The sequence below is a fragment of the Lampetra fluviatilis genome, chromosome 23 (assembly GCF_964198595.1).
Source record: "Lampetra fluviatilis chromosome 23, kcLamFluv1.1, whole genome shotgun sequence".
In the NCBI taxonomy this organism is placed as follows: domain Eukaryota; kingdom Metazoa; phylum Chordata; class Hyperoartia; order Petromyzontiformes; family Petromyzontidae; genus Lampetra; species Lampetra fluviatilis.
In genome coordinates, this window is record NC_136297.1 from 6,314,111 (window position 1) to 6,334,269 (window position 20,159).

The 20,159-nt window shown below is 42.9% G+C and overlaps 1 protein-coding gene across 2 annotated transcripts; it reads right to left on the reverse strand.

Moving 5' to 3' along the window:
- Window positions 1–928: 928 nt before the first annotated feature.
- LOC144940663 (visinin-like protein 1) lies at window positions 929–19,688 on the reverse strand. Of its 2 annotated transcripts, XM_078866947.1 has the most exons (4): window positions 17,946–18,053; window positions 12,767–12,936; window positions 6,745–6,960; window positions 929–5,574 (listed from the first exon to the last, which is right to left on the reverse strand). In XM_078866947.1, the coding sequence occupies exons 2-4, from the start codon at window positions 12,926–12,928 to the stop codon at window positions 5,377–5,379; spliced, it is 576 nt and encodes a 191-aa protein (XP_078723073.1). In that variant the 5' UTR covers window positions 12,929–12,936; window positions 17,946–18,053; the 3' UTR covers window positions 929–5,376. The 2 variants fall into 2 exon arrangements, 1 of the variants encoding a protein (XP_078723073.1); XR_013639153.1 differs by lacking the exons at window positions 929–5,574; window positions 6,745–6,960 and having other exon boundaries at window positions 12,844–12,936; window positions 17,946–19,688.
- Window positions 19,689–20,159: the final 471 nt, after the last annotated feature.

Sequence of the window (20,159 nt, forward strand, 5' to 3'; positions counted from 1 at the left end):
GTCAGAGTGTAAGAGCCCAGAGCGTAACCCCTCCACAGGCCGTGGCGGAGTAGCACAGATGGTAGCGCCCTTGCTTCCCATGCCAAAGGTTGCGGGATCGATACCCGCGTCCTCCACAGGCGAATATATTTTAAAATTATTTATATTAAGTTCGCTTGCTTGCTTAAGACCGTGCAAACCTTTCGGTCGTTTTTTAACCCACTTCCCGTGATCCAATCGAGCTGACATTTTCCACACAGACTCGTTGTGCGTGACAATTAATGTTCGTGAAAATGTTTTTCCAAAATTTTACACTTTTTAGGACAAAAATATTATATTTAATTACCAATTGCTTAATGGTGCAATGCAATCATCTGACCCATAGGTGGCAGCCATCTCAAGCCAGAGGACGAGAGGACTCAAGCCGCCACGCATATAAAGGATTTATAGTGAAAAACTTTGTTTTTACTGGTTATACTTATTTTTATTTAAAGCTTTCGTGACTGCAGGGATTCATATTCTTGGTTCTTTTGGTAAAGTCACGTAGAAGGGAAATAATAAAATAATACAAATATAATATGACTTTACCGAAAGAACCAAGAAAATGGCTTTTATTCCCGCAAACTTTGCTTTTGTGACCAGGACAGTGATATTTTGAAATGTACCTATTTTCAATGAGAAAACGCGGCGTGCATTTGAGTCATTCCTTCACGTTAAGTCCTGGTCACAAAAGCAAAGTTTGTGGGAATAATAGCCATTTTCTATACTTTTGAGGCATAAGCAATTAGGAAATAACACTTACTACCCAGGAACAAACATCGTGTTACATAGTGTATTGGGTACTTTCATAAAAATTTACAAACACAACTTCTGTAAAAGCTAACATTTTCTATTAAAAAAAACCTGCTGATTACCTTGTGCGAATACAATAATAACTTAAAAAAAAATATTGTTTCCAAGTGTAATTTATTAACGGGAAATCAAATGGATGCAGCGATTGCAATGTTTACGTCAAAAAGACACGGACATTTTCCATGAAACAACCGCGCTGAAAGCAGTGAATGAGGACCAACATCCTCACCACTTTTACCTTGATTGGTCCATCTTAACCATCACCGGCACTTTAACCACCACGTTAACCATAACCACCACGTTCTACACCGTCGTATCAATGATCATATTCATTATGATTATTCGTATCAATAACCATCATTGTAGCCATCGCTACCTGAACTATGATCACCTCTTCAGCCATCTCCACCATACTAACAACCACCTTAGCCATCACCTTTAGAACCAGCTTAGCCATTATCATTGAATAAACCATCATCACCTTGATCATCAATGCCTGAATCATCACCACTTTAACAATAGCACTTAAATAATTATCATCACTTACACCAACATCATCATCATTATTATTGCACTGACAGACATGACTACTTACACACTACTTGGGAAATTATCTGTTCCTGTTCATGTCTACACCAGCATAGACATAAAGGTACGCAACCATTTGTCAACAAAAAACTTTCGCACGCAGAAATATACGTGCACTACCAAGAGAAATAGTTGTCAGTGTTTATAACCGGGTTTGGTGGTGTGATATAGTATTTTTAGAGGCAAGGATTGGCGGATCACACGTAGATTTGTGGAACTCCCTAAGCCGATGCTCCCCAAGATGAGCAAGCGATGACAGCATAGTGGAGAGTTTTGGGTGTCACCCACTTGTATGCGTGGATGTGTTTTTACCGGTACTTCCATTTCCTCCCACATGAAGCCAAATGGTATTTCATGCAACTGGTCAAATATCTCAATGCAGGAACATCGGGAAATAGTCTTCAAGCTCAATGAGACTTTTTGGAATCAAAATAAGGCATTACAGTTGCTATCGGTGGCACGTAACGATTACTAATATCAATGACCATAGCCGACATCCTGGCTTGATAAAATCGACGAACCAAGGCTTGATGCCTTCATGTTGGGCCTCAAGATTAAGACCATGATGCCTTGAATATGTGACACGAAGACAAACCATCATGCCTTGATGCGAGGCCAAGGCACACTCATCAATGAAGGAAAACAACATGACGTCCAATGTGTTTTTTGATTTCTAGTTGCACACAAGACTTTAAACTGCAATTTCTCTGTCATTTACAGTGGTGTAAAATTAGAGAAAGTATAACTTAAGGGTGATTTATACAGCTGCCCATATACATGTGTAGGATTGCTGGGATTGTAATTGTGTTACTTTGTGTCAGATTTTGCCATCAACCAGAGGGGTAGACGTGCACCCGGTGCTTAATTTGACCTGGAATGCTGTTCTGGGCATAAAAAAAACAAATCACAAAAAGTTATATTACTCTGATTATAATAATTTCAACTCGTAACGTGCCGCACAGTATTTGCCCACGTTCCAAGTGAGATAATGGCTCAGAAGGGCGACCCACCACAGCCAAGCAGCAAGGCAGCCGCGCAATGAACCGGCGCTACAAACAAATTTCCCAAGCTATGAAGTCGTCGATATAATGAAGGTGTTAACATGTGGGAGGAAACAGAAGCACGAGGAGAAAACCCATCCGTGCAAGGGGACAACATTCTATTCCATGCAGATGGAACGGGTGGAGTCCACATTTTCTGTACCGCCTTCTCACGGAAAGGTGGAATATGGCACGTGTACAGTTTCACAACATTTCAGACGCTGTCTCCCCGACAGACCTGGTCTTCACCTGAGGACGGCTGCTTGCGTTGTGGCCGAAACGTCGTGAGAATTATTTTATTATGTTTTATTTTTATTATTTTATTATTTCCCTTCTACGTGACTTTACCGAAAGAACCAAGAAGAATATTTGTGTGATCAACCAACCATTGCGTCCTTAGTGCTGGATTACAGGCGTGCGTGCACCACCAATCCTGCTCAGGAATCCTAAGGCTATAGGATACAATAATATAGATTATGGATAGGTATGTATTGTACTAATAGCCTTACCTCAATAATCCCTACTCCAAGCCAGCCTCGCAGCATTCTGGAAATATAATATTAAATTAATCTCTGTGTGTACCCATAATGCACTGGCAACAGGCCACCATTTCAAACATTGTGTTTATAATTAGGAGTTCCCAATTTCACTGCAGTTGTCAAGAATCTCTTTTCACATTCTTATTTTAAATAAATAATAACTAGCATATTTTGACTCTGTCAAGCCCATTATGTATATTTACACTCATTACAGACTTAAGACATTTATTACATTTGATAATTATGTTGTTCTGAAATCTTTTTTTCAAATACGTTTGACCACTTTTTATTTCTGCTTACAATGAAAATGTCACTTGTAAAAACATCGTTTAAGCAATAAGTATGACACTGCTTCTTGATACTAAACCAACATCAATTAACATCAATTAAGCTATGGCACTGGCTGCGTGTAGATGTTGCAATGCTTTTAATGTTTTGGTTGTCAAAACCACAACTTTATTCATCGAGATGACATTCCTCTGCTATTTGGATGACTTCTAGCATAACATTATCCTTGTTCTAAATGCACAGCGCAATTATAATAAGAAAATTTTCCTGCTTTATAAAAAATCTTCCCATTAAACACACCTGACAACCAAAACATTTTTGTTTGCAGATGTACAACACAATCGACATATACGGTATTCTGCTATAAATTATCACACATTTCCATCACGGTCAACGCCACTACTAGACAAAGCTAAGGTGCGCGCGATGAAGTGATGTGGGGCTAAGCTCATGACGAGTTTCATCACGATCACTCCACGTAAAATTTCATTTAAAAAACGAGAGAGACTACTGTCCCCGCAAATGTGCAGGAAGAAAAACCGAGTCTTTAGCACTTTTGTCTCCACAGATTTTGATCCAATCACAGAGCAGATGTTCGTCTATTCACAATACTGTACCTTCCCCTTGGTGCGAAACCATTTGCTGTATTTCCAATTCCCAGCGCTTTAGCTCCTAATTAATGACATGCGCAGGGAAGCCACGTATTACATTTTCGTGTAGGATTAGGGGTTTAGTGTTTGCAGCTCGGGTTTATTGTTCTTTTTTTAGAGATTATAGTGCAGTATTTTCGGTTATGCTTTGGCATTTCAGATTAGGGTTGAGTGTTAATAGTTATCGTTTGGTGTTATAGTGTAGGGTTATGTTTTAGGATGTACGGTTCGAAGTTGGCGTTCAGGGGTTAGAGTTCATGGTTCAAAGTTAGGGTTTAGAGTTCGGGGTGATGATTGAGGTTTCGGGGTGAGACTTGGGGGCCCGGGGCTAGTATTACCCAAGTCAGGTTTTATTACCACACGCGTGTGTGTGGGGTCAGTAGTCTCTGCCTTCAAAATAACGCATATCTGGAATGTGGAGAAGTTCACTCTTGACTCAAGGATACCACGACACAACGGTACGACTCCACTGAGGGAGGCGAGAGAGGCTGTGACAGCGTTGGGGTATCTCACAAAGCGTGCTTGTGTGTCCCGTGTAGCGTGCACGACACAATCAGTGTGGGTCACATCGACTCAGAGAGCAGTGTGCACCTTCCTACATCTGCAACCAATCTCAGTCACCTGTTAGCGTCACTAAAAACTACGGTGGCAGGTAATGACCAATCACACACTCGGCTAAAGCTTTTGTTCGTGGTCGAAAAGTCTCGGAACTTGTTAACCTGCAAACGGATTCCTTGTTTCTGGACTTGTTAACGTGCGATCTGATTTGACAGGACTAGAATTATTATTGAGATTCACTTCTCATCCCCCACCCTTCCCCACCCCACCATTATCGGGTAAATTGTCGAGATTTTAGGGGGGCGATCTTAGAACTATGATTATTTTTTTTGGGACTCAGTTATACAGTTTTGTTTGTGCTATTTTCCGAATTGACTTGCTCATAATTTGCTCCAAATAAAAGATAATGATATCAATTCATGAATTGAGATAAATCCGTGAATCAATTGTTACAACCCTATGAAAAAAAGCCTAGCCCATGAAAATCAAATGTTAAGAAGCCTAACCATTAAAACGAATCCTGTTGTACCATAACAAGGCCAACCTCGAGAAATGGAATTGGCTCTTCACGAGCCTATCCCTACAAAAAAACTGACAGCAGGTCAACAAGCCTCGGTCTATAAAAAAAAATGTAAAGAAGGAAAAAAACAAGGATTTTGACATTTTTAACGTAACACTGTCCATTGGATGATAACTGAGATTATAGGGGTGCACTGTTCAAACACCACACTGAACAGGCCGGAATTCAAGCCTAGTCACGTGACGAGCCACCGGGCTCGCTCCACCACTCTCGAGCTGAGCCACCCAACCCTTGGCCCTGCGATGGCAAAGACACAGAGAGAGAGACAGACGCAGACGCAGAGAGAGAGAGTGAGCGGTGGATCACTTCTGGATGTCGCACTGCAGAAGCAGCACGATGGATGGGTCGCTGCGAGCCGCCTCCTTGAACTCGTCGAGCGAGATCTGATCATCGTTGTTTTTGTCCATCTTGCTGAAGATGCGGTCGACACGCTGCTCGGGAGTGAGGCCATCCTCATTCATCTTCATCATGATCACCGTGCCCACCATCTTGTAGATGGCCTTCGGGGCGGGCGAGAGGATATAAAGGGCAAGAAGTGCACGTTGAAATTTGAAATGTAGACAAATAAGACTGACAATATTAAAACTGTGGCGTTTGGTCTTTGATTACAGGTGCCTATGGAGGATTCTATGGATTGCATGGATAGGGTGCGCCTTTTGGCGTCATCTGGTCCAACACCATGTGAGACTAGGCTCTAAGGAAAGCTGTCTCGGGTGTGGACCAATCAACTTCAAGGACAATGCACATACATTATCAGAGTTATGTTTTTTGTTTGCATTACGACTGCAGGTATTGTGGTCTATGCAAACATGACTCCTTGTAAAAAGGTGTCAGTTTTGTTGCCAGATAAAATGGTAAAAAAAAACAATGATCAACTCATAAGTTCTGAATAAATTGCAGCTGGAAAGTGTTGTACACATAATCAGTAAGCATGTGACGATGCACAAATTCACGTATTAAAAGTAATTTTCATATTTTCTGTGACAATCAGTTTACTTAAACCATCTCACCTCAGTGATCTGATACATATCCCAATGTTGATCTCACCTCACTGAACTAAACCACCTCACCTCCATACCATTTAAATGTATAAATAATCGAAATGCAACTGCATTTTAAGGCACTATACAAGAAGAAAGACGCATTCGAGTATTATGAGATGACGTGGTACATTTAAATGTTAAGGTGAAGTGATGAACTATCGAGTGAAGGGCATGGAGAAAAGTTGAATTCTATATTGGACAAGGCACATTTCATCTTCTCGGTTCTTTCGGTAAAGTCACGTAGAATGGAAATAATAAAATAATAAAAGAAAACATTAAATAATTCTCACGACGTTTCGGCCACAACGCAAGCAGCCGTCCTCAGGTGAAGAATAGGTCTGTCTAAAAGACAGAGTGTGAATGAGCTTTAAAACGAAATTTAAGGCACATTTCGATGGAATTTGCGAGTCATCTGAAAAGAGGATCAACACCTTAATCCTGGACTCAAACAAAGACGCGTGAGTGGAGCCATGTGGATAATCAGGAGAAGGGAGTTTCAGACTGCAGGGGCAACATCAGTGGAGAAGCAGCGATCTCCATTTGAGAAGAGGTCGACCGGGAGTTTCGACAATGACGTTCTCTCACGTCGGTCTCACCTCAGTGACGACATAACAATGGCCGTCTCACCTCGATGATCTCCAGCATCTCGCGGCGAGAGATGTGCCCGTCTCCGTCCAGGTCATACATGTTGAAGGCCCAGTTGAGCTTCTGCTCGAAGTTGCCGCGTGAGGTGATGCTGAGGGCGCAGATGAACTCCCGGAAGTCGATGGTGCCATCGCCGTTCTTGTCGAAGGTGCGGAACGCGTGCTGCGCGAACTTCGACGCATCTCCATAGGGGAAGAACTGGAATGATAGGAGGGCGAAGCGCAACACAGAAGGGTGATATTCTTAGGTTATCAACCACGCAAAAAAGACTTAATTACACTTTTTTGGACCATCTTATCTGACAGGCACTATTTTACTTTACTTTACCGAGTGTTAACATCCCCAGTTATTTTTAACAGTACTCTCTTCATTGTTCAGCCAGCATTGGTATAAACATGGCGATTTTCGTCCCTTTGTTCTATCATGTGTATCAGACCTCCCCTCCCCCTCTCTGTCCATTGTGTTGGCGTGTGCAGCAACCGCGTCCAAGCCGTCGCCCATTTTTTTGGCCCTCCCCCTCCCGCCCCCCTCCCTCCCGATACGTTCCATTCATTGGCTACCACATTCTGATGAGCTCCCCCCCCCTCTCCTCCCCCCTCCAAACTTGCTTATAAGGGATTACATCTTGAATCATTGCCTCACTTGATGCAGCTAATCTGGCTGTGACGGTCCCACCTGATGACGGAGACTTGTGTTGCCTCCGAAACGTCGTGATTTTTGTTTTTATTTTATTTTATTTTCATTAATTTTGATGTTTTACCTACGTGACTTTACCGAAAAAAACCTAAGAATATGATTCCTTGCAGTCACGAAAGCTTCAAATCTAGAACAGAAGGGTGAGATTACAATTAACTGTGCTTACATGGAGAGGTGCCATGGGTGGTACGGTACAGCACGTCATGAATCCAAAATGTTCATTTCAAAGGTGTCAGTTTTGTACCAGTTAAAAGGGTAAAAACCTACCATTATATTTTGCCACTGGTAAAATAGATCTCATAGTGTTCATTTCACCTTGTGTACATGCCCATGTACATCCATCCCCCTTTGTTGATCCAAATCTGAGTCTCACTAGAGGTGAGACTCACGCCACTAAGGAAAACAAACTCACCGTTTGAATACATATTTAATTACAGTCATACAAGCTGGACATGCCAGACTAATAATATTACTGTATAATAAATACATGGTGTGTTTTCTAATAAGCATGCCTCAGGCCACTTTGTTAAGCAACCTCATCATATTGTTTACATAATACAGACTGGGCTAGCCAGTACATAAAGCGAGCCTAATGTCATTGTTCAGCAACGAGCAATGACCAAGTTCATTTCAAGTTCAAGTTCATTTATTAGGTATAGCCCTGTGAGCCATTCGGCTCTTGAATCGGGTGCAACCGCAACAAACAAAAAACAAAAACATGAACAAAAAATATCTTAAAGTGAATATGTGACTAAGTGCAAACAGAAAATCCAAGAAAAGACAGCAAAATATTGCAGAAAAATCACCGTACACCAACGCTGTGTGCAAAAATCCCAGTGGGATGCAAGTCAAACAACAACAACCACAAGACAACTTAGATTAAGGCCATCAGTCTAACTCTGTACTACAACAAACAAACATGGCCAAACCAATACACTTTTCGAAATCACCAAATAAAGCCATGAAAGCAATGAAAAAGCAATCATAGGAACTGTGACAGAATTTCACAATAAATGGCATAAACAACATGTACTACCAAAACCCTGCAGCCATAGCTGGCTGCATGAGTCACTCCACAACAGCAGCAGGAGCATCAATCGGAGTATTATACATCAAGAAATATCCACTGCTGGATGAGGGCCTCCTTAAGCCTTTATTGTTTTATATTTATATCATTTTATTATTTCCCTTCTACGTGACTTTACCGAAAAAACCAAGAATATGAATCCCTGCAGTCACGAAAGCTTTAAATCAAAATTTGATTGACGATACTTCACTATGCTGGTCATTGCGAGTTGACGATGTGGAGGGGGGGTTATCTAGGACTGGCTCGGATATCACTCGCCACTGGTGTTAGCCGTAATTTGGAGTCTACCTCAGGCCATCAGGTTCATAATTCATAGAGATTAGCAGTCTCCTTGTCAAGAATAACCTAGATTTTTTTAAAAATACAGCATCACACAAAATTACAATGATAAACCAAAACAATAAATAAGATCACACTTAACAAAACGATAACTTAAGGTGAATGTGTGACATAAATCGAATAAATTGAAAGAGTTTGAACGAAAAGTGAAAATAAAGTGTTCAATAATCAGAGTCGAGCCGCTGCTCCTCCGAATTCGAGAGGAGCAGTTGAGGTGGTGCGAGCACCTGGCAGAGGTCGCAAACGGGTTTTGATTCCTTACCCGTACCCGTACCCGGCCGCACCAGGGTCGCAAATGGCGAAATGGGTACGGGTAGCCGTTCCCTACCCGTACCCTACCCGAAATGAGTGACAAACGGCTACTCACCAGTGACTCACGGCCTACCCGTACCCGGCCGCACCAGGGTCGCAAACGGCTACCCGTACCCGGGTAGGGTACGGGTATAGGGTACACGGTTGCGACCTCTGGCACCTGGTCAGGATGCCTCCGATAGACTCACCCTGGAACTCTTCCGGCCACATCCTACTGGGCAAATTCCCCAGGACCGGCCCAGGACACGCTGCTGGCGGGACGACGTCACTCGGATGGCCTGGGAATGTCTGGGAATTCCCCAGGAAGAGCTAGAGTCTGTCCCCAGGGAAAGGGAGGTCTGGACTGCCACTACTCAACATGCTGCCACCAGGACAAGCGGATTGAGAAACGAACAATAATCGTTCGCTTAAAAATAATGAAGGCTCTTGTAATGCCTTGTCATGTCATGGCACTATAGAAAGTATTATACTGGTAGGAACCTCCTGGTTACACCAGCCCACAGGGGATTATTTGTCCGTCGTGCAGGGAGGGGCTGGGTGGGGAGGGGAGGGTGGGGAGGGGAGGGGCTGGGTGAGGAGGGTGGGGAGGGGCTGGGTGGGGAGGGTGGGGCTGGGTGGTGGGTGGGAGGGGTGGGGCTGGGTGGGGTGGGGAGGGGCTAGGTGGGGAGGGTGGGGAGGGGCTGGGTGGGGGGTGGGAGGGGTGGGGCTGGGTGGGGAGGGGCTGGTCACCCCGTGGTGCCCTTATAAAACTCAACGTTTAACCTACTCACGCCGGCTTGTGCCCGCCCTCACAGTTGGGCATATTTGCGGAATACACCATGCCGCCGTTGACCCTGGCCATTGACCGAGCAACCCAACGTTCCTACCAGCTCCCTCCGCAGGAATGTGTTCATGTAGGAACAACGATGAATGTATCACCTTCCAAATTATAACGATGGTCTTGAATGGCTAGAAAGATGAAAATGTGCACATATGTCGTCTGGTTGAGCTCAACATAAATTTGAGGAAAACAAAAGTCAAGTATGAAAAGTTCGATGCACAAAAAATATATCTGTTGGAGGGACACAACTTGAAAATATGTCACGTTCTAATTTTTTTAAATTATGATTCGAATTTAACATGTGAAAAGAAAGCTCATGTGTATGAGATCGTGGCATCGTGAGGCAGCGGGAAGCAGAGGTGGCTTGGAGAAGAGGCCTTCATCTAACATAGGGTAGGCTCAATCATTGCTTTACAAATATACAATTGTCATCTTTCGATTTAAAGCTTTCGTGACTGCAGGGATTCATATTCTTGGTTCTTTCGGTAAAGTCACGTAGAAGGGAAGTAATACAATAATAAAAAATAAAACATAATAAAATATTATATTATTATATTACTTTATTATATTATTTTATTTTATTATGTTTTATTTTTGTTATTTTATTACTTCCCTTCTACGTGACTTTACCGAAAGAACTAAGAAGACAATTGTCATCTTCAGTAGTTGACATGCCATGGAGTGTCACGTTAAAGCAGATAGGTGGGCGAAGCCCACGACGAGATTATCTAATATAATAATGTACATTAAAACACTGAGGTTAAAATGCATTACGCCAGCCATTAAGAGAGGTGTATTTTCTTTGTAAAGGAACTCATGAATCACAAAGTGCACAGGATTAACATAAACTCAGCATTGGTGTCAAATTAGCAAGGCACTTGTCACTCTGTAAAATGTAAAAATGGCAACACGATGTAGCATCTCGTTAAGCCAACATGTTAAATAAGTGTCATGTCAATTAGTAAAGTAGTACCAGAATACATATTTAATCAGTGGTACAAGTTGGCCAGCCCGATACGCGAGCCGTATGATATTTTATTAGGCAACTTCATCTGCTGATTATTTACAAAATACAAACTAGCAGGTCTAATGCAACGTGAACATTCGAACATGCATTTCATTACGGTAATACAAGCAGACCACCCCAAAAACATTATAAGAGCCTCATGCTGCTTCATGAAGCAACCTCATCATCGGAATAAATATTTCAATAATACAAGCTGAGCTAGCCAATGACCTTAAATTAGATTTTAATGCCACTTTGTTAAACAACCTTAAGGACAATCCATATTTTATTATCGTGTAAGAAGCTGTGCCAGTCCAATAAGCGAGGATTTTGCCACTTTATTAAGCAAACCTCATCATTTTATATACCAACCCAGCTTAAATATACGCTACAAGCCTGGGGCGTTTCATTCAGACGCTGTCTTCCCGACAGACCTGTTCTTCACCTGAGGACGGCTGCTTGCGTTGTGGCCGAAACGTCGTGAGAATTATTTTATTATGTTTTATTTTTATTATTTTATTATTTCCCTTCTACGTGACTTTACCGAAAGAATCAAGAAGAACAAACAAACCTCATCATCTGAATAAATCTGAGCTAGCCAGTCCGTTAAGTGAGAATCACAACACTTTGTGAAGTAACCTCGGCATGTAAATACTGTAACATATTCAATAACAATGAGGACAAGCTGTGGTAGCCCATTAAGCGAGCCTCGTACTACTTTATATACATTAAAAAAAACTAATTACGTAAAATGAATCCTAATACAAGCTGGGTTGGCAGGTCCATTAAGCAGGCAATTTATTAACCATTTAGTCATCGCGAATAAATATTGAAAGAATACAAAGCATGTCTTACTAGTCCGATAAGCAACCGTATTATATGAATGCGAGTACTGTACATAATTAACCAGAATAAAACAATCTGGACAAGCCAGACACTGAAGCGAGCCTCAAAGTCACGTTGTTAAGCAGCCTCAGGATCTGAATAGAGCACATTCATTTAAAATGGCACAAGCTGGGCTTTTTATTCCACGCAGAAAATATCATGCAATTTTGTTAAGCGGCCTCATCCTCTGAACACGTTGAGTTGGGCTTGTTTTTTCACTATGAGACCAGATGGTCCAACACCAATGGAGACTATAGGCTCTAAGAAAAGCTGTATCGGGTGTGGACCAATCAACTTCAAGGACAGTGCATATCATTATCATTATCAGAGTTGTTTATTTTTGTTTCCATTTTGACTGCTTGTGTTGTGGTTATTGCAAACATGATCCCTTGTATAAAGGTGTCAGTTTTTGTACCAGTTGAAAGGGTAAAAACCTATTACTTGTTTTTTTCAATTAAGTGAGCCTCCTGCCAAGTTATTCATCAACCTTTATATAAAAATTATTACAGAAACACAACCTGCCAGAGACAAAACATGTGCACATATAATCAGGGAACAAACATAAATCACAACCATCATATTGTGAATTAAGAAACGGAAATGGGCTTGGGCAGGATCCGTCACGATTCGGGAGGATGGCCGGTGAAAGAGACTACTAAGAGAATGGCAGCCAAAGAAGAGAATCCGCCAAAAAGGACAACCACCGCAGAGATGTAGGCATGAGACGGTCAGTTATGTGCAGGTGAAGGATGGTAGCAGCATGGACAGGCCTTCATCCAGCAGTGAATTGACAATGACTGATGGTGATGAACACAAACTGGACAAGCCATTCCAAATCATTACAATAACGCAGATGCACCTTCACGTAGAGCTGTTGAAACTCATTGAGGTTGAGGCGCCCGCTCGGACAGTCCTTCAGAAAGCCCTTATACCACTGCTTCAGCTCCTGCTCATTGAACTCCGTATTCTTCAGCAGGTCCTCCAGAACCTCGGGTGCCAGCTTGCTGTTGTGCTTGCCCATGGCTGCAACTGCACGCAACACAACAGCTGGGCATGGGCACATGGGCCAGACTCTGCTGCTGATAAGAGTCAGGGAACTTTCATCTGAAACATTTCCAGCGTTTGCCTGGCGTAAATAACAAATGCTGCTGGAAAATATTGCTCCGTAAGGGTAATAGGCTGATGGATAGAAAAAAATTGTATTTCATGTAAATAAAAAATATTTAGAATGGAATTCATGTCTGTTCATTATACACTCAACACGTTGATCATCGCAATGTCTTATAACATAAAAAAAATACGTAAGCTGACATTTCAGGCAATGGCTCTTCTTAAAAGCACAGAAAAACATGTACACTGTGGGACCCGAGGAAATGTGGTACATTTTAAGAAGGTTGACCATTTTGATGTTGATATGTGAGCAAATGTCTATCAGTAAACATTGATTATTATCAAACTATAATGTAGAAAGTTTAAAATCTATATGTATCATGGTGATTATAAACGATGAATAATCTACTATTGGATGAAGGGCTTCCCAAGGCATCACGATTCCTTCATGATCCTGCGATGCAACAATCCACATAGAATAACAACTAATATTTATACATTGCTTTGAATAGAAATACAAAATACCAATTCTAGATTTGAAGTTTTCGTGACTGCAAGGGTCCATACTTTTTTGTTTTTTTCGGTAAAGTCACGTAAAATAAAATAAAATTTAATTAAATCACGACGTTTCGGAGGCAACACAAGCTTCCGTCTTCAGGTGGAACCGTCACAGCAAAATTACCTCACTTCACTTGATACAATTACTGCATCACTTGATACAGCAAAATTACTTCACTTCATTTGATACAATTACTGCATCACTTGATACAGTAATCTTGCTGTGACGGTACCACCTGAAGACGGAAGCTTCCGTTGCCTCCGAAACGTCGTGATTTAATTTATTTTTATTTTATTTTTTACCTACGTGACTTAACCGGAAAAAAAACAAAGAATACAAAATACCATTTTGGAAATGTAATTGTATATGTATAAAACGCAAATATTTGTTACGCTTGTGATTCAGTTAATTTAAAACATGGTTGGTGCACCACGCACGAATCGCACACAATCTTTCTGGAGGAGTAGGAAATGACCAGCAGATGGCAGTACAGCAAGTTGGATTACAGAAGTTGATGGATGATGCAGATTTGCGAAATAAATCCCAAACCAGCTGAGCTGCGAGGTAGCCATGGTATTAACAAGTATACAAACATGGATTATTGAATTAATCTGTGCGGATCTTTGAGTGTGTTATCTCTTTACACATTTGCACTGGGTACTCCGGTTTCTTCTCCCACATGCAAAACACTCGTTAAAAAGGAACTGGTCAAACATTCCAATGCAGGACCCCCCCCTTGATAGATATTCTAGAAACTTAGTAAGGCTTCAGTGTATAAGTACAGAACACTGTAATTCATATTATTTTCTGACAGGTAGGAGTGGTGGTGGAATAGCGCACCTTTCACGGGTGTGATTTCCGGGTACGACTATGATCAGTGGATAGGGACATTTTAAACGGATTTCCTTAATCTCTGACAACTGTGTGACGCTGATATTAGAGTGCAGGTTTAACTCATAATCCCATCGTCCCTCCACAAAAAAAACTTTTTTTGTTGCATTTTGTGGAAAGTGATCGTGGTTGCTCTGCGGATGAAGGACTCTTCGTTATCAGTGGTGTAGCATGGTTGGCATGAGTACTGTTGAAAGAAAAGGTAATGGGACCCCTGTGTAATTCCCCCCTCCAGCCCGTGAGGCCCTGTGCAATGTGCACCACCTGTACACTCGATAGATCCATGGACTCGTGTAGAAACCCACAGACTGAAATAGTAACCTATAGGCGTGCACTCACATAAAGACCAACAGATTCACATAAAGACCCAGTGGCCTAGTGTGGTTGGCATGGGCCTGGTGCATGGAATGAATGGGGGGGGCCTTTCAAATTCCACTTCTTCATAACCCAGGGCCTGGGCCCGTCTGGCCCATGAGCCGCCGGTGCAATTGCACCGCCTGCACACTCCACCGTAATTCTACTCTTGGCATGGGAACGTGGAATTTCCACCCCCAACTGGTTTGCTCAGGGAGACACTGACATTTTTTTTTTAAACATGATTTCGGGGCATGACGCATAAGTATAATGGCTAGCGAGTGACGAGAGGCATGAGTTACATGTTGACGAGACATCTGATACACGTCGCCATGGTGATACTTTCGCTTCGTTGGTGATGAGGAAAATTATGACAAAAATCTGGCAAAAGTGAACGTTTCTCCAGTAACTCGTGAATCTATGACCAAATCACACTAAATACGCCCCGGCTCATCGGATCTCGGGTGTTAACCAGTGTTGAGCCACTATGAGATCTCTTTTACCAGTGGCAAAATCTAGTAGTAGGTTTTTACCCTTTTAAACTGGTACAAAACTGACACCTTTATTCAAGGCATCATGTTTGCAATAACCACAACACAAGTAGTCAAAAAAGCAAACAAAAAGAAGCAACTCTGATAATGATAATAATATGCACTGTCCTTAAAGTTGATTGGTCCACACCCGAGACGGCTTTCTTTAGAGCCTAGTCCCCATTGGTGTTGGATCAGATGACACCAGAAAGCGTACAACTCAAACACAGTGCAATATCAGAGTATTGAGAGCTCGGGGTAAGCATTTACACTTACTATGAGATCTCTTTTACCAGTGGCAAAATATAGTAGTAGGTTTTTACCCTTTTAAACTGGTACAAGTGTTGAGCCTGGTTAGTAACGGGGTGAGACTCGGGGCTTGCCATGTGTTGTAGGCATCACGCTGGGAAGTGTGCCCAGGAGATGGCAGTGTTTAGTTTTGCCCCCTCATCATTCGAGATGGGTATTCTCTTGGATCTGCCGTTTCCTCCTCATGTGAATCCACGCTGGTGAATGGATTTGGCCAAACATTCGAATCATATTCTTAGGTTTTTTCGATAAAGTCACGTAGGTAAAACATCAAAATTAATAAAAAATAAAATAAAATAAAAATCACGACGTTTCGGAGGCAACACAAGTCTCCGAAACGTCGTGATTTTTATTTTATTTTATTTTTTATTAATTTTGATGTTTTACCTACGTGACTTTACCGAAAAAAACCTAAGAATATGAATCCTTGCAGTCACGAAAGCTTCAAATCTAGAAACATCCGAATGTAGCAGAAAGCCCTCCCTGAGGCTCGGCGAGGTTTCACTAAGTAACTAATTGCCATTCACACTTTGAAATACTGTACACTTGAAATACATAAAAACACAAAGTATTAATAAATGTTTATTTTTAAACCCCAGCCCTTTGTGAATTCACAACTGGGGGAATGCCTTCCTCATTCCGTGTCGGTCGTAGGGGTTTTACTTGACCATACATCACCACGCTTATCGGTGTCTGACGGTGAAAGGGAGCCCAGGACAGGTTCAGACACCACTCACCACTGATGTTAACTGTGAACAGGAATCGCATATCCCCATGTGGATTGGCAGGAGAGGAATTCATGTAAAATCCATCAACATTATAACAGTTGAACACTCGAATTCATGTATTAAGCGGCGAAGACAAACACCCTAGTGCGGCATTTATCATAAATATGGATGGGGCTAGCGTTGTTTGCGAGCACCTATCAAAGCCGGCACGGCGCACACACACACAAACGTGTGTTGATCATGACTATTACTTTGAATAACAACCTGGTAAATGCTACAACGGGCAAATACAAGAGGTACCCCATGACCAACACGAGGCGGGGAGGCATTCTTCGAGCAGTGGGAAATAAAAATGAGTGTACATGAGCATTGTTTCAAATAGAAACTAGTAATCAAATAAATACTTGAGCGTTTAAGGTGGCGGAGAGCACAGAATGACGATATAAGCGGGTAAATGTGGCTCAGGTTGATGTGGATCGGCTGAGTTTTATCGGGTGACGAAGGGGTCAGATAGAGGATTTGGTCAAGGAGCGAATTAAATAAGCGGACAGTCCTTCGCACATCTTTCCGTCGACGTATAAAAACACACAAAGGCGTTTTTCTTTCTTTGTTTGTTCGATCCCATCAGACACACGCGGTCTTCCTCGTGAGGAGCACGTCATTTTGAGCGACGTTGATTCACCACAAGCAAACCTCTGGACCCGGTTTCGACATCTTACCGGCTCATCACAGCGTGTCAGACTCGCCTGAAACAGTGGCGGTGAATTCTATTAAACGTCCAATTTAACACGCGTAAAACAACATCGCTCCTTAGCGTCTCCGTGGCGAGAATAAGCGTTCGGAATAAATAAGCGGAACAATATCTGTGGGTTCTCCAAAGCCAAAAAAAAGCCAAAAATAAAAATAGAGAGAGATCAAAGTTATACATGTTTCTTACGTGGTAAAACAATGGTGAAAATAAACCGTCGGGGTATATGGCGGCAAAGCGATGGGATAAATGAAATGGGAAAGGATCGGATAAGTGATCGAATAAATAGGGGGGAAAGGAAGCGGGGCAAATGATCGGTTAAAGTGACGGCGTTAAGGAACCGGGTGAGTAAGCGAGGAGATGTTAATTAAGGTAGAGCAAGGGGTAAAACGATGGGGGTAGATTGCCGAGGTATTTGTTGGTAAATGATGAGGTAAACGGTGATGGTAAATGGTAAAATTAACGTGGGGAAATTGTGAATGAAATAAAGGACGAGCTAAATGGTCAACTACGAGGTAGATCGTGGAGTAAATTGTGGTTAATCGATGAGGTAAAATAGTCACGGTAAATGATGGTAAGTTACCAGGTCAATTATGTTGGCGCCGCTAAACGATGGGAGTAACGTGGCAATACACGACGGCGTGAAATACGAGGTGTGTGTGGGTCGTGAAATGTTGCGCTAAATTAAGAGATTAACGGTGGCAAATCATGAGGTAAATTGTGGGCGAGATGGTGGTAGATGGTGGTAAACGATGAGGTAAATGACGGTGTAAATGGTGGGTGAAGAGGGAGCCGGCAACGATTCCTACCTCCGATGTCGCTCAGCCTCGGAGACTCGCGGCGGCAGCGAGAGACAAATCGCGAACCCAGCGGCACGGGGGGCTGAAGCGCGTGCGCGAGTGTGCGTGGATGTGTATGTGTGTAGATGTGTATGTGTGTGTAGACGTGTGTGTGTGTGGATGTGTGTGTGTGTAGACGTGTGTGTATTAGATGGGTGTGTGTGTAGACGTGTGTGTGTGTGTAGACGTGTGTGTGTGTGTATGTGTGTATGTGTGTGTGTGTAGACGTGTGTATGTGTGTGTATGTGTGTGTAGATGTGTGTGTGTGTAGATGTGTGTGTATGTGTGTGTGTATGTGTGTGTGGATGTGTGTGTGTGTATGTAGATGTGTGTGTGTGTATGTATGTGTATATGTGTGTGTAGACGTGTGTGTGTGTGTAGATGTGTGTGTGTGTGTGTATGTAGATGTGTGTGTGTAGACGTGTGTGTATGTAGATGTGTGTGTGTGGATGTGTGTGTATGTGTATGTAGATGTGTGTGTGTGTGTGTGTATGTGTGTAAACGTGTGTGTGTGTGTATGTGTGTAGACGTGTGTGTGTGTATGTAGATGTGTGTGTAGACGTGTGTGTGTGTGTATGTAGATGTGTGTGGATGTGTGTAGATGTGTGTGTGTGTAGATGTGTGTGTGTAGACGTGTGTGTGTGTATGTGCGTGTGTGTGTATGTAGATGTGTGTGTAGGCGTGTGTGTGTGTATGTAGATGTGTGTGTAGACGTGTGTGTGTGTATATAGATGTGTGTGTGTATGTGTGTAGACGTGTGTGTGTGTGTATGTGTGTGTAGACGTGTGTGTGTATGTGTGTAGATGTGTGTGTAGACGTGTGTGTGTGTAGATGTGTGTGTATGTGTGTGTGTAGACGTGTGTGTATGTGTGTGTATGTAGATGTGTGTGTGTATGTAGATGTGTGTGTTTGTACGTGTGTGTGTATGTGTGTAGACGTGTGTGTGTATGTAGATGTGTGTGTGTACGTGTGTGTGTGTATGTATACGTGTGTGTGTAGACGTGTGTGTGTGTAGACGTGTGTGTAGACGTGTGTGTGTAGACGTGTGTGTGTGTGTATGTGTGTGTGTAGACGTGTGTGTGTGTATGTGTGTGTGTAGATGTGTATGTAGATGTGTGTGTAAACGTGTGTGTGTGTGGATGTAGATGTGTGTGTATGTGTGTAGACGTGTGTGTAGACGTGTGTGTGTGTAGATGTGTGTGTGTAGACGTGTGTGTGTGTGTAGACGTGTGTGTGTGTAGATGTGTGTGTGTATGTAGACGTGTGTGTGTGTATGTAGATGTGTGTGTGTAGATGTGTGCGTATGTAGATGTGTGTGTGTGTTTGTGTGTAGACGTGTGTGTATGTGTGTATGTGTGTGTGTATGTAGATGTGTGTGTGTAGATGTGTGTGTGTATGTAGATGTGTGTGTGTATGTAGATGTGTGTATGTAGACGTGTGTGTGTATGAAGATGTGTGTGTGTGTAGATGTGTGTGCATGTAGATGTATGTGTAGACGTGTGTGTGTATGTGTTTCGCAAGCGTAGAGAAGGGAGGGATTGACTGTGGCCGAGAAGACCTGAAGCTTCGTGTGGAGCGACAGACCAGGTAGCTTCCACACAGCGTTACGCAACCGATGAAAATATATTGCCGCTCGATTGATTCGGAGTGAGACCTCTGCTGTTAAACTGGAGCCGGTCATAAGCACACTGCCCAGGTATGGGAAACTCTCCACTCTCTCCACTACTGCCCCATCACCGATTGGGAGTTGTGGGGGTGGAGTGTCCGATGGTACAAAATACCCAGGCAGGTGCTTAGTTTTGGTGGGGCTGATGGTAAGGCCCCACCTCTTAGTGGCACGCTCCAGTCTCAGCAGCAGCGTCTCCAACCCTTCCTCTGAATGAGCAGCTATTACCAAATCATCGGCATACATAACATGGTTGACCAAGATCTGGGCAAAGTCCCATCGGTGAGCTCCTCCGGCAGGCAAGGCTGCGTTGGCTTGGTCATGTAGCCCGCATGCCCAGCCACCGCATGCCGAAACAGCTTTTGTTCGGCGGGATCGAGGGGGCTAAACGGGCGCGGCACGGGCTAGAGAAGAGATGGAGTGATGTGGTACAGGAGGACGTGGCGCTGAGTGGACTTGCCGATGACTGGTACCAGCGGTGTCAAGATCGGCCTCTGTGGAGGAGGCTTGTGAAGGAC

What these genes read in the sequence shown, in the direction of transcription:
- LOC144940663 (XM_078866947.1), bottom strand. Translation starts at nt 12,928, where the DNA reads ATGGGCAAGCACAACAGCAAGCTGGCACCCGAGGTTCTGGAGGACCTG. An exon ending in TTCAACAGCTCTACGTGAAG is followed by an intron (nt 6,961 to 12,766) that starts GTGCATCTGCGT and finishes CTATCATTCCAG; the next exon opens with TTCTTCCCCTATGGAGATGC. An exon ending in AGATGCTGGAGATCATCGAG is followed by an intron (nt 5,575 to 6,744) that starts GTGAGACGGCCA and finishes CCCGCCCCGAAG; the next exon opens with GCCATCTACAAGATGGTGGG.